General features: G+C 52.5%; 1 protein-coding gene across 2 annotated transcripts in view; it reads right to left on the reverse strand.

The window, feature by feature from the left end:
• Positions 1 to 575: 575 nt before the first annotated feature.
• The window catches only part of PLXNA4 (plexin A4), a 482,520-nt gene continuing 469,191 nt past the window's right edge, over positions 576 to 13,904 (reverse strand). The window contains exons 31-32 of one of the 2 annotated variants that reach the window (XM_005205749.3): positions 9,969 to 10,119; positions 576 to 7,664 (exon numbers count right to left, since the gene is read on the reverse strand). In XM_005205749.3, the coding sequence (XP_005205806.1) occupies positions 7,569 to 7,664; positions 9,969 to 10,119 (247 nt within the window). In that variant the 3' untranslated portion in view covers positions 576 to 7,568. The remainder of the gene's footprint in view (positions 7,665 to 9,968; positions 10,120 to 13,904) is intronic. The other variant, NM_001191504.3, reaches the window with a different exon arrangement.

Raw genomic sequence — 13,904 nt, forward strand, 5'->3', positions numbered from 1 at the left:
ATCCAAGGCTGCTGCTGATCTGACAGGGGGTACCAGTCTGGGGCCTAGAGGCTGGGGACCCCTGTCTTGGAGGGATCGTCAGGTTTATTAGAATCAGGCAGCAATAGGTGCTGCTGACAGCAGCCAGCCCACATGTGTGAACCAGCCTTTCTGGACATCACAAGAGGCTGTCGTCCACTGCCTCCTCGAGGCAGCTGCCATCTAGAGTGAGGACTTGGGTGGGGAATGCGTTCTCTCCAGAGTGTGTGCCTGGAGAGCCTGTTGAGAGAGACTGAGAGACTGTTGGGCTCTGTACTAAAGCGATGTCTGCTGATGTCCCAGTCGTATTGACTGGGAATACGTCTGCTTTCCCCAGCTTGGCAGGGTTATCACCTCCTGAGATGCCTGCTCTGTAGCTGAGGACAGAGCCTTAAGTAAACAGATGCGTCTCAGGTGGTGGAGTTCAGACATCACATAGCTGAAAAGAGAATGGGCTGTGTGTCCAGACCGTAGGGTATGGTGGCCACCAGTGGCTACTTGTGGTCCCGCCTCTCCCTTTCAGACAGACACATAAAGAAACATTCCAAATCCCAAACTGCATTTTTTATTATTTTTTAATAAACTTTATTCTATATTACAAATAGGTTTTTTTTTTTTTGTTCTGAACTGCAAAATAGGAATGCCTTATATTTACATACACAGGTATACAATTAATTATAACAAAGGTACAGAAGCTTGCCTTTACCAAGTTACAACTGGGCTCCAATTTAAATAGCATAGGTTTCCTTTTTAAAAACTTTTATTTAAAATCTTTTTTTTTTTTGTAATCTTACTTGGATACACTTCTTTAAAAACCAAACCAGAAGACCCTCTTTCCTCTAATAGATTTCATCCACATATCTTTGAGGCTCATTATAACACTGTTGTCTAAAGATATGTTTTGCTTTGTTCTAACAAAGGGTTGGTGTTCAAGGTGGGAGCTTTTTGGAGACAGAAGTGGGGTGAGGCTGCGAGTGGGTGATGGGAACAGGACTGACCAACCTGCTACTTTCAGCCACCTGTCTCTGAGACTCAAAGGCCCCTGCCTGTCCCTTAAATCACCCATTCATCCTTTCCTGCTCCTCCTCCTCTCTCTAGTATTTGAGACTTAACTCTGGGTCGTCTGACCAGGCCAGACTCCTCTTACCCCCACCCCTTGGCTCATTGAGCCATTATCTGTTGTGGTACCCTGGAGTTGCTGGTTGCTATGGTAACTTGGCAGGACCCTGCTGAAAGACATAGGCTGGTCTCTACTAGCTAAAGTGGGGAGGAGGGCGGCTGCCTCCAACCCTTCCTTCCCATCTTGGGGCCTGGGGTTCTTGTTCTTGGTCAGTGCAGCCAACACACGACTAAGCCAGGACCTCCGGCCTCAAGGATGCCAAGCCTTGAGACAGTGATGGGGGTGCGGAGAGTCATTCACCCTAAAACACAAAGTCATGGTTTCCAAATGGAAACAAGATTCTTTGAGGTAAGCTAGCTTTTCTCTTTAAAGAACGGAAGGTTTAACGAGCCAACAAGCTGACGGGAACACTGGGGAGGGACAGGGAAGGAGAACACACAGGGACATGCATGCCTTCTTGGTCATCTGCCTGAACTGTGTCCAACAGTCCTGTTTGGTAAAGTGGTGCCTCAGTTTCTCAGGTGTCCTTTGCAGTGCTCTTTAACTGTACCCTCTGTTTGGAATTCTACTCTTATAAGGGAGCCCTTCTAAAATGTGCTTGACTTATAAGACCAAAGATACCAACAAAAGAAGTTCTGATAAAGAAACTGGTGGAAGACGAGATGCACAGACCTCTTTGCCATGCGCATCTGTCTTTGTGATCCCTCCATGACCAACCCCTAATAGGGTCTCCCTGCTGTTTGGGGGAAGCCCTGGGGTTCAACAACACCAGGGGCAGCCTGGAGAGAAGTGAAAGAGGATATAGAGTGGAGGGAAGGTGAGGCTCACCTGACCAAGGTCACTCGCCCTCCCCCATCCCCACCCAGCTCACCGTCTCTGCCAGTACAAACAGAAATCTCGTTTTATTCATTAGGGATTCTGTTTTGTTTTGATTTAGGGTAGTCACCTGCCTACTCAAAGGATTTAATTGGACCTTAATGAGTATGTATTACTTTGACAACCAAAACATCCTTTACCTTATACAATAAAATTGGATACTCCCCTTAATTAAAAAATGATTTTATTGGGGAACACAAATTCATAGTTTAAAAAAAGGTCTCTCCTGAATGAAGTTTTACTGCAGAGATTCCTTTCTGAATGGGAGGCTGGGTCGTTCCGTTTTCCAGCACCATGACCGGAAGAGGCTCCCAGAGCGTCAGCCTGTCCCAGGAGCTGCCTCTACGGCGTCACCTACAGCTGTCCCTCAGTCTCTCTGTCTGTTGTAGGATGACTCGTTTGCTACACCTGTGGGGTGAGGCGGCACAGGGGGGAGGAGCAGGGTAGCACTGCATGCTCCAGCCAGCGAAAGTGCAGGGAAGCACCAAGAATGTCAGCAGCCCCTGGCTGCTTCCCCTGGCATGGCCCTGGCCCAGGGATATCTGGACCCATTTCTTTAACAAGTGGGATTTCCTCTGTCCCCCAGTCCCAGTTTCTCCTCAGCCCCTTGGAAGTCACAGGCAAAGAATTCTGTGTCCCCCCTACCCCCGGTATTTGGATTTTACATACACACCTGGGCTCCCTCCTTAAACTCAAACTCTTAACATACACAAACAAAAAATAAACTACAAAACCCCAAACCACCCATCGATGGTTCAAAGATAAAGGGAAGGGCTGAGAGACAAGGGGTCCTTAATGGTCTGTCCTGAGAGCCAACAGAGAGAGTGGGAAGCTGAAAGAAGGTTCTTGATGACTACATGAGCTAGAAGCAAGCAGAAGGTCCAGGAAGCAGGTGGGATCTGCCTGGGTCAGTCTACTGGGTGCTGGGGGCACCCTGGGGACTCTGGTACCTATCCATGGAACTGCCTCTCAGAGGTCCGCCCTAGGTTCTCATTGTGGAGGGGAGAGGGTGGCGCTGTTCCTGGAAGGACTATAGTCCAGGGTCAAGAAAAGAGTGTTTATGGGCTTTCTGTCTGCAGAGTGCCTCCCCAAGGTCCCTCTCCCTCCACAGGTCTCTGTGAGGTGGGAACGTCTATTCTTGATTAACAATAATTAACCTTAACCTTCACTAGGCTAAATATTTGACTTCGCATTCTGTGAGGTCAAGGAGAAGTGTCCCTTAGTCTTGAGAGAAGAGACGGATGGCACACAGAGCTTCCCCATTTGTAGGGTGGGAACGAGGCCTTGTTGAGGCTCTGAAAGCATCAACAGGACTTGCCTTGTGGAACGGAGGTCACTGGGGAAACCACTTCTATGGCTCCTCTGATGGGAGACCCACCAGGCCCCAGCTGTATCAGGGAGCCTCGAGGGGGGCAACTTTGGAGGGCAGGACAGGGCTGGGGTGGTCCCAGGAGGCTGGACTGAGGGCGGAGCTGTCCACCTGAGGCTGAACAGCTCCCGAACTTAGTGGATACATGGCCTTGGGGCAGAGCCTCACGTGCAGGGTTTGGGGGCACTCTGCTGGGGAAGGGGCACACTCAGGAGCCAGACATGCAAAGGGGATCAGAGGTTGAGGACCTATGATGAGGGAAAGGGGAGGGGGCAGTGTTGGGATAACACATCACACTGACTCCAGTGTTGGGAGGTGAGAGCTGGAGACCTTACCCCACTGCTGCCTGGGACCAGGCCTGGCTAGTCTGCCTCTAATGTTTAAACTGACTTGTCTCTTTCCAGCGTCTCTGGCCTCACTCACTCACCCATGGGCTCAAGAGAGAGAGGCTCTAGGCTGGCTCTGGGTGTGCACGGTATTCTCGGTCAATGGGATATCCAGGTTTTCCCAAGTCCCTGAATTCCAAACCACACTGAAACAAGGCAAGAGGAAGTTAACAGCCACAAAAGCCAGCTTCAGGCAGTGTTGCTATTTGTGGTGACCAGGACATGTCAGGGTCTCTCCTTCCAGGAAAGGACAAGGAATGGTAAATATGCCCACCCCTGGGGAGACTTGTGCCCTTGGGAGGGATGACCAGCCTGCAGCGAATTGTCCCAGCCTCTCTCTGCTCATTCTTTCTTAAATTCAGGACCTCACAGCATTTCTCCCTGCCTCTTACCATCCCATTTTGCTCCAACATTCAAACTCCTCACCTAATCCAAGTCGGTTATGTGTGACTGTGTGATCTCCTGGTACCATTTTAGACCCTGGTGGTTCCGAGGGGTTGAAGGAGTGAAAGAGACGGGATGAAAGGAAGGTGAGGAGACATGGCCTTTCCTCCTGTGCTCTCTGCCCAGGACTCTAGGAGTCAGATAAAGGTCCCACCGTGAACAGAACTGTGACCCGGCACATAAACTGTGACACGGAGGGGGGCCCTGAAGAGACCTCCCTCCTGCAGGACCCAGTCTGCCCAAGTCCCTTCTCTCATGCATGCTGGCCAGCACGGGGTCTCCGTCCTGCCAGGAGGAGGTTGGGGATTCCAGGGGAGGTTCGGAAAGAAGATCTGGGGGGAAAGAACAGCTTTTTTTTCTTTTTTTTTGATCACGCTGCCTTGTTTTTACTTTGAAACAGATCACACGTGCACCAAGAATCCAAACAAAAGAAATGGAAAACAAACAGCAAACGGAAAGAGAGTTCTTATGGGCAAGACGGGTTGTGCTCTGCATGACTCTGTCCTACTTCTCCATCCCCAACAGGCCGCAGAGACTTCGGGCAAACAAAGCACCAGAAACCACCACCCCACCAATTAAAGAAAACCTGCCCCAAACCTTCCCCCAGGAGACATGAGGAAACCAGGGAAACGTGCCCATCCTCCTCCCCTCTTTCTTCCTGACATTTCTTTGATGGGTTTGAGGTTTCTCTTATAATGAAAAACATAGGGAGAAAAAGTTTTGTACCGACAACAAAACAATAACAATAATAATAATCCAGTAAAAAAAAAAAAAGCTTCAGCAGAACCATGGTAACAGTCTTTTTCTCTGCTTGTTCATTTTTTTTTCTCTAACTGTGCAAAACTTAAAAAATAAATCAAAACACACTCACTTACGCACACACACACACAGCTTCCATTCAGCACACCTGTGTTAAATATGTTTGTGTCTTTCTTCTCCCCAACCCTTCACATGTGCAAATATATGTTAGCGGCCCAGGTGCCTCCTCAGCCTGCCTCCCACATGCTTCCTTCCTGGCCTGCCAGGCCTTGTAGCTTCTGGGGAGGAAATCAAATGATCAAGGGGAGAAATTCCACGCTTCTTCACCTGGCACTTCATTTGCCGAGACCTTTGGTTATGTTTTTCCCACTCAAAATGCGTCGCTTCTCACTCTCCTCTTCCCGTTGATTAGGCTACTTGCGTTTTGCCCATCACTTGTCCCGCTCGATGCTACATCATGCCCTGCTCTGTGTCACCACCGCCTGGCCTCCAGTCACGTCCAGGCTTCTCTCGGTCAGTGACCACCCTGATTTCCTATAGACAGGTGACTTCACCCCCCAGCATGCAGCACAGAAAACAAGTATGGAAATGTCCTGAAGTTGCAGAATGAATGGTGGGCAAGGGCAGAGAAGGGAAATGCTTCAGACCCTCCCCGCCTGCCCCCGCATAGGACCAGAAAGCTTTCTGAGCTCTCTGCCTACTCCCGGGTCAGACAGATACACACACACACACACACACACACACATGCATGTGCACATGAGATCTCACACACACACACATGCTCATATCCAAAGGGGCTAGGATTCTTCAAATATAGGGTGTTCCACAGATGTTGCTGGGAATGGTCTGGTCCCTTCCTCTTTCCATGAGGGGCCCCTTTGGAGTGGATGGCAGTGGAAGATGTCTGATGCTTGAGGAGTGAAGACAAGACTGGAGGAACCTCATTCCCAACCCACAGATGCCTCTGCCTGTCTCCCAGAGTGGGGAACAACTTCACATTGGGGTTGCCTGGGGAGAGTCTATGGCCGAGACGGGACCACAGATGGAGAGATGGCATCTAAGATCCTTTCAAGGTTACAGGTTTCCACGGCCCTCCATCAGACTGTCTCTCACCATAGCCCCTGCTCACCTAGGACGCATGTCTGAGCACGTATCTGGCTGGCTGGCTAAGACGACGTATCCGTGAATGGAAGGACAGAGGGAGAGACACAATGCCAGGGCCAAGGTCAGTGGTATGTCCCTCCTCCCATTTCCGGGCAGGTCCTTCCTCTTGATTCTTCGGTCCTCCCCAGACATGACAAACCTAGGGTTGAGTTTGGCTGGCATTTTGGTTTGTCTCTGAGAGGCTGTGCTTGCAAGTGTTTCTTCCCGGGATGACTGCAGAAGGGAGGAGGGAGGAGAGTGACTAAAGCGACAGCTGAGATGTTGATGAAATAATTCCCGGGGAGGTCTGAACAGTCCATCACAAAGTCATCTGCATAGCAACGGCACCAGACTCTGCAGGGAGTCAGGAGCGAGGCTGTCGGCCCCAACCTTCTCTAGACTTCTCAGGAAGGACGGTGGGGGTGGAGCCACGGGGACCACTGGAGGTAGAAGCTCCTGGATGCACTGGTGTTTGACCTTGACCCCTGATGAGTGATGACTAAGGAGGGTTGGAAGTGTATCCTCCAGACGGTGCTTGGGGGTCTGCAAGGGATCAGACCTCTGACAATGGCCGTGATTCGTTAGCATGTGGGGGTGAATGGAAAACAACCAGTTCTGCTTCCAGATAGATGCAACTCTCTTCTTTTCTCTCCTGCATGTTATATTTCTGCCACTATGAGCCACATCGGGAGGATCTCCATGGTGGGCTGTAACTGCTATTTCTCCTGTCTGGTTTTCCACAGGCCAGGACCGGGCAGGCAGGGCACCTATGGGCGCTCAGAAGGACTCCGAAAAGATCTGAAGGGGACAAGGGAGCCTCTGCTGCCAATCCCACATGTGAGAGGCAGCTTGCAAGGTGCCCCTCAACTCCTCACGCTCTCCACTCCAGCCATATGCAGGAGGTGCCGCCTTTCTTCCCAGAGTTGCAGGGGGACCCCGTGGAGATAGACACCTGAGCCAGGTGACACCTTCCCAGTGAAGATAACACTGAGCTCACTGCCTCTTCTCCAGGCCAAGTTCAAACCCACGTGGGGACTATGGAAAGACGGAAGGTGGGGTAACAGCATAGAAGCACCCCCATCCATGGCTCCTCATTCGTATCTGGGCCCTGCTGCTGCTGCTCAGGGTCAGCTGGGAAAGAGGGCCCCTCTGCTGTCTTCAGGTCAGGCCCCTTGGCGGGGTGAGGACAGGCCATCCTGGACTAACTTGAGGGTCGGCGGCTTGGTTCAGTCGTGTTGGCAGAGGAACTGAAAGAGAGGGGATCCAGGAAGGCAGGAGAGACAGAAACAGGCAGAGAGAGAAAGAGAGAGGGAGACAGCGCTGCTTAGGGGATGCTGCTGACGCCAGTCGGAACTTGCACTTGGTAAAGATGATAATCTAGACTGAGGCACGGCTTGGTGTGTCCCTCCCTCTGGTGGGGGAGGGGGGAGCGGGCGAGCTGGAAGGACGGTTCTCAGCTGTCTAAGCTCATGAGGGTTATGACTTGTTCTAGTTTGTAGGCCAGTTTCTGCTTCCCACACTGGTCATCGTGGTCCAGGGGTCCGAGGATCTGTTGAAGAGCCAAGAACAGGGTGGTTACCAGTTTGTGTGCACGTGTCTGTGTTCTTGGGGTATGCACTGACAGGGCTTGTGGTCAGAGAGTTTGGGAAGACGAGCGTGGGTAAAGCAGCCCACACAAAGTTGCTGGGGAGGCAGACGGCCTCCACGACTTGGGTGGGGAGGTGTGTGGGGGCGCTTGGGCAGAGGGAACCAACTCATGGGCATCCGTGTGTCAGTGAGCACAGGACGCCAGCACACACGTAGGCATGTCTGAATACACATGTACCTTTTGCTCCCTACGTACCACAGCTGAGAATGGGCAGAAGACACCTGTGCCGAGATGCTGCTGTTACCTCTAGGCTAAACAGCAGGGGGATCCACACCCAACGGAAACTACAGCGCTTAGTGTCTCAGGGCAACTATGATTTCACACTATCAAGACATCCCACTACCCTGTGAGAAAGGAACATCTTCCCATCAGCAGCCCAAGGCCTGAAATTCCACGTGCAGAAAGTTATTTGACTCAACTTTGCCTGTTAGGAAACAAATATCCCTCGAAGAGTGATGTCTCAAGCTTTACTGGTGACAGACATCTAATGACCAGCATCTACACAGCCTTCGCTGAGATTCGGTGGTTGGTGGATGAGAATAACAGGGAGCAATTGTGGGTACAAGCAGGAAGATGTGTGGGAACCTGGCTCAGACTCAGGAGGTGTAGCACTGAATAACGGCTCCGCCAGTTTCTAGCTGGGTGACGCCGGGGCAAAACACGAACTCTCTGAACCCTCCTTTCCTTCTCTGTAAAACCTGGGACCTATGACCCCCTCTCTGAGTTGCTCCAAGAGAGGGCATAAAGTCACGTAACTAACATGAGCACCTGTCACACCATGCCTACTCCAGGAGGGGCAGGTGACAGACAGGGGTCCGGAACTAGGGAGTAGGGTGGGAGGGCAGCAGGAGAGAAGAGGAGGCTGAAGGCTGGAGGAGGGCCACCCAGAGCTCTGGATTTCCTGATCCAGTTAATCTATTTTTAATTGGGGAGACCAAGTCAGTTGCCAGCTTCTCAGCTGGCCAAGAACCACCAGTGATTGGCCCTGACATTTCATAAAGATGGGACATTTTCATGCTAACAGTAGAAGAGTGAACTTGGGAAGCTGGTGGCTCAGTGGGAAAGAATCTGCCTGCTGTGCAGGAGACTCAAGTTCAATCTGTGGGCTGGGAAGATCCCCTGGAGAAGGGCATGACAACCCACTCCGGTATTCTTGCCTGGAGAATCCCATGGACAAAGGAGCCTGGCGGGCTAGAATCTGTGGGGTTCAAAGGGTTGGGTATGACTGAACATGCATAAAAAGATAAAAGAGGACCGAACCTGCAGACTGATGTCCTTTCCAAGACGAGACAGTGGCACTCATACACTGGCCTACTCTGTGTCATCCTTACTTCACAAGTGGCCCCAGACAGGTGGAAACTGTCCTGGACCAGCAGGGCCCACAGGCTGGCTGCGGGGTCCCTCTCTTAATGGACCCGCTGCCGACTTTCTCCACACTTGTTCACAGCTCATGGCCTGTGGGCACCAGGACTGGGCCCTGCTGGGGCTCCTAGATCCTCTCTTGGGGACAAGGCTGGGAGGACGTAGAGAACCCAGAGTACTGGCTTCAGCTCCTATTACTACCTTCCAGTCAGAGAAGGTGGCTGTGCTGCTGCTCGGACATGGGGAGCCTGACTCTGAACCCACTTGGTCTGCACTGGTATGGCCAAGAAAACTCCTGTAGGCACCTTTGTGCCGGCCAAAAGATGGCCATGTCTGAAGGGGCAATGACCCCAGGTGAGGTTTCTTAACTAGGGAACACAGCAACTAAAGACAGATTCCAGTCTACTCTGTATCTATCCTGTTCTGATTCTACCCTATCATCTTGTTTCTATTCTATTCCTTATGACCTGCCCATGAATGTGAGGAACTGCTTGATTAAAGAGAATGAAGTCAGAGAGCGATATAGAAGAAATAAAGGAGAAGGAAGAAAAAAATAAAGAGAAAAATGATGAAAGAAACAGAGACTTGCTGTATATATCTGAAAAGAAGAGGGATTATGTAGAATTTACAGAATGGAACATTTCTAGCATCCCAGTCTTTGGAGCACAGCCCCCCAGTCCTGGGTGATAGAGTTTCCCCTGGCAGAAGTGGGTGGTGGAGGTGCCTGGGGTGGTGCTCTTGGGCACTGAAGCTACTCCAGGCAGGAATATCTGGGTCTCTCCCCAGTCCTTCCCCAGGGGCCCCCGAGCAGGGCAGGGCAGGGCAGGGCAGGGCAGGGCTCACCTCCTCACTGTACTTGCCCACGTAGGAGAAGATCTCGGAGAGGGCGCTCATGGTGTTGAACTCATTCATATGCATCCGGGACTGCTCAGCTAGGTACGCGTTCATGTCCTGGTCGCTGATGGCGGGCATCTTCCCGATGTCTGAGTAATACCTGTGGCGGCATGGGAGTGAGGAACTCTGCGTGCGTGTGTGTGTGTGTGTGCATGTGTGTGTGTAGTGGGGGGCCCAGGGGAGAGACGGGTGCTCCCAGCCCTGGGTCTGGGTCCAGCGGATGCCTGTGTGTGACCTCTTAGGGACCACGGCAGGCTCTCTTCCAACTGGGCTTCAGAGTGCCCTCTGCAGCTCTGGATGCAGGAGGCAGGGAGAAGGGATTCAAGAGTGACCCAGACAAGGTCAGAGAGTGGACACAGTGGGGCAGGAGGAAGGACGGGCTGTCTCCTGCACTGGCTTTGCTCCCAGCTCCCACAGGAGTGATCCAGTCTGCCTCTCAGGTCCTTCTAACACCCCCTTCCGCAGATGCAGGAAGTCCCCTCCAGGGGCCTGAAGGCTCTTCTAAGCAGTTGCTCTGCCCTGACGTCGTCCCCATCTGTGAGTACTAGCGGGGAGAAGGGTGGGGCTGGGGGTGCTTGGTGGGGAGAGGCTGGGAGAAGGCAATCAGTTACTGTCACTTGCAGCTGTGCTCTCCTGTCAACTGGTTAATTAGATGCCAACATTTACATTTTTAATTTCTGCAGTTTGACATTTTATGCAGCAACCCCCAAATCTCCCACCAGAGGGGAGCTGTGTCGCGTCCTAATGAGGAACCAAAGGCCCCCCGGTGTCCCAAAGACAGCCACCTCTCCTGGGTGCTTCCGGCCGTGGGCCACATGGCAGAGAGGCACCTGCAGGGGTGGAGTAGGGTCAGGACCTCGGGGCAGCGCTCCCAGGAGTCCTCACGGTGTCTGCTTGGCCCGCACTGAATGCCCATGGCTTCAATGCTGGGAACAGCAAGCCTGAGAGCTTAGAACAGAGGAGGGTGGCGGGGGACAGTCTCCAGGGTGGGGACCAGGGTGAGGCAAGTGAGGCAACTGGGGCACAACATTTTAGTCAAGTCACTCACTCTCACCTGGGCGAGCACAGGTGACCGTGAGGGGCCCTGGGTTCCCAGAACTCAAGGCTTGATCAGGGGAGCGGAGGGCACATTCCTGGAGGCGCTGGATCAGCCTCACCCTGGACCCCAGTCCTGTGTCCCTCCCTCCGCATCCCTCACTGCGTTGACTGTGAATCCATCTGTCCTGCGCTCTGTTCCCCGCCTCCACCTCTGCCCACTGGGGCCCACTGGAGCTGGGTGATAGGCTGGCAGAGGTGGCACCTATGTGCCACTCCAGCATCATGTTCAACACCCTGCCTGAATGACAGTTCCAGTTCATCTGCGCAGAGCATCCCCAGGCCAGCAAGAGTAGGCCAGAGCTGGGCTGGCTGCCCTGCTTGAGCCACAGCCCTGTGTGAAGGCTGTCACACGCCTGGGTCATGTGGACTTCCTTCCTTCACAAACTTTCGGTGTGGGGTCCTCTCTTCCCCTGCCCACCACCCCTCATCTCCAGAGCCATTGGGCCCCTTACTCAGCTCCTGGTCCTGTTTCACTCTAGGTCCTCTGCTCCATTCCAGAAGAGCCCACTCTCTGCCAGGCCTGCAACCCACCCCAAAACATCTTCACGTTCCTCGGAGTTCTGGGGAATGACACCCCAGGTACATGTACTCCAGTGAGAGACTGGATTCATTGCCACTATTGTGGAAGACAGTAAATGCAATGTTCTGTTTTATAGAGGAGACCTGGAGCATCAGCGGTGGCTCCAGCCCCGTCACGCTCAATGATATTTGTGCCATCGCCCCCTCGCAATTGTATGCCAACTGAGCAAAATACATTTGTCCTGTAAGAGGTCATGCCCAAAGCTCGCATGGGGGGAACAGGAACGGACGACTCCCTCATTTCTGTGTCCCGGCCAGCAGCCAGACGTGGCTCTGACAACACAGCTGGGTCCAGAGTGTCCTCTAGGCAGTCCCACTCTGTCACCACGGACAGTCAGAGCTACTGACTGTAAGGAAAACCCCAGCGTCCCCCTGGTGGGACGGCACTGTCATCAGAAGCAAAGGCTCCTGCCATTTCTGTTACCTGCTTGTGAAACCTTACAGGTAGGAGGATGGCTCTATCAGGCTTTCTGCAGAGAGCATCGGGGCTCCTACTGCGACCTGTGTGGTTCCTGGGCAGCCTGAGAGCCCAGGTCAGGGACCACATCGTCTCCCGCAGAAACAGCAGACACCCAGCACCTTGTCCTTTCTGAACGGCCTGCCTTGTAGTGCACTAAAAGCCCGGTCGGTTTCTCCGAAGACAATATTTAGAAAATGTGTTTGTGTGAGAGAAAAAGAGGGAGAGAGTGTGGGATGGAGTTGAGAGTAAAGTGGCGGAGGGAGGCCTCTGATTCCTCACCGAAGTTGGGGGGGGGGCAACCGGCCCCTCCTCTGCTGCCCATGTGCAGAGGGCCCCACCTGTCTGTGCCACACGCAAGCCCACCTGGGGATGGGCCACATGTTCTCATCTTCAGCAAGTTCTACATGGCTGAGCTGAGTGGCTTTGGAATGCTCGATGTCCTAGAGGAGTGTGGGGCGTCGGGTCTGGCTGACATTCAGCCTGGAGCTAAGTGGGCCTGTACCCAGCTGCAGGTCTCTGCTGCCCTTGCTTTGACCTCTCCCCGCTTCTCTCCAGGGCTTTACCTAACTGCACCCCTTGAGCCTCATGGCCCAGCTCTGGCATCTCTGTGCTGTGGGCAAAACTGCTGTCTCCTGAGCACCTGCTATGCAGGGGCTTTATGCTGGGCTCTGCCACTGAGCAGCCTTATTGATTGTGAAGAATGCAATTATGCCCCATTAATGAACTTCACACAAGTGTTCTTATCTGCTGGCTGCGCAGTGAGGAAAGGAAAGGTCAATCTGGACTCCTCTTCTTGAACTTGCTCCATGGGATGTCCTCCTGCAGGTGAGTCTTTCTCTAGAAGGGAATGGTGCTCTGAAAGTCTCCTGGGACCCACTCTCGAGCTGGCCAAGGACTGGCCCGCTGAGGAGGGGTGGAGCCCACCACTGGCCTTACCCAGCTTTCTTTGTTGTGCTTGGTCATACTAGGTGGGATGCCAGCACCATCGTGGTTCTGACATGGTTCTGACACTGGCCCTCAGGAGCTGCTACAAATCCAGCTGCCAATCACCAACAGCTGGATTCACTGCTGTGGACTAGTCTGCAGTGTTTCACATTCACAGGCTTCTATGAGATGTGCCCAATGTGATGGTGGCACCTATCTCTGTCTCTAGGATGGCCCCAGTGATTGAGAAGAGGGTCTCCAATGCCCTGAAGTTTTTGCAGAGCCCAATGTATCCTCACCCTTTCAACACCTCAAGGATGAAGATGTAGACACAGAAGACACATCTGAGGCTCTAATGTAGAGACGCTTGCCGTTTAGGGTCCTGCACAAAAGTCTTTTCCTCTGTGTTCATTCACTGGCCTCCCTCTGCTCCTTGCTTCCTGAGTCCCCACGAGTACAGTTCATGGTGCCTGCCTATCTGTATCTTCCTCGACCATGAAGGCCATAAGGGAAGGATCAAGACTAATCCATCCTGAGTGTTCAGTGCATCCATGATGGACACCATAAAATGTTTGACTCATGGATGAATGAATATGTTAATGAAATGTCCATACTTCACCTCCAGTATGGCTCCCAGGGTGAACTGTCACAGTTTTATATTTTGAGTGATGGCTTCTTTAGGTGGCATTTTTAAATAGTTAAAATTCTTAGCCTTTTTCACAAGTGACACAGGTGACAGACGGCATCCCAACATGTGGCACCCTTTAGTCCAGTTCCAAGGGGTCAACTGTGGTTTCATCTCACTCATTCCTATGTACAAAACC

This window comes from Bos taurus, chromosome 4 (assembly GCF_002263795.3).
Source record: "Bos taurus isolate L1 Dominette 01449 registration number 42190680 breed Hereford chromosome 4, ARS-UCD2.0, whole genome shotgun sequence".
NCBI classification, from domain to species: Eukaryota; Metazoa; Chordata; class Mammalia; order Artiodactyla; family Bovidae; genus Bos; species Bos taurus.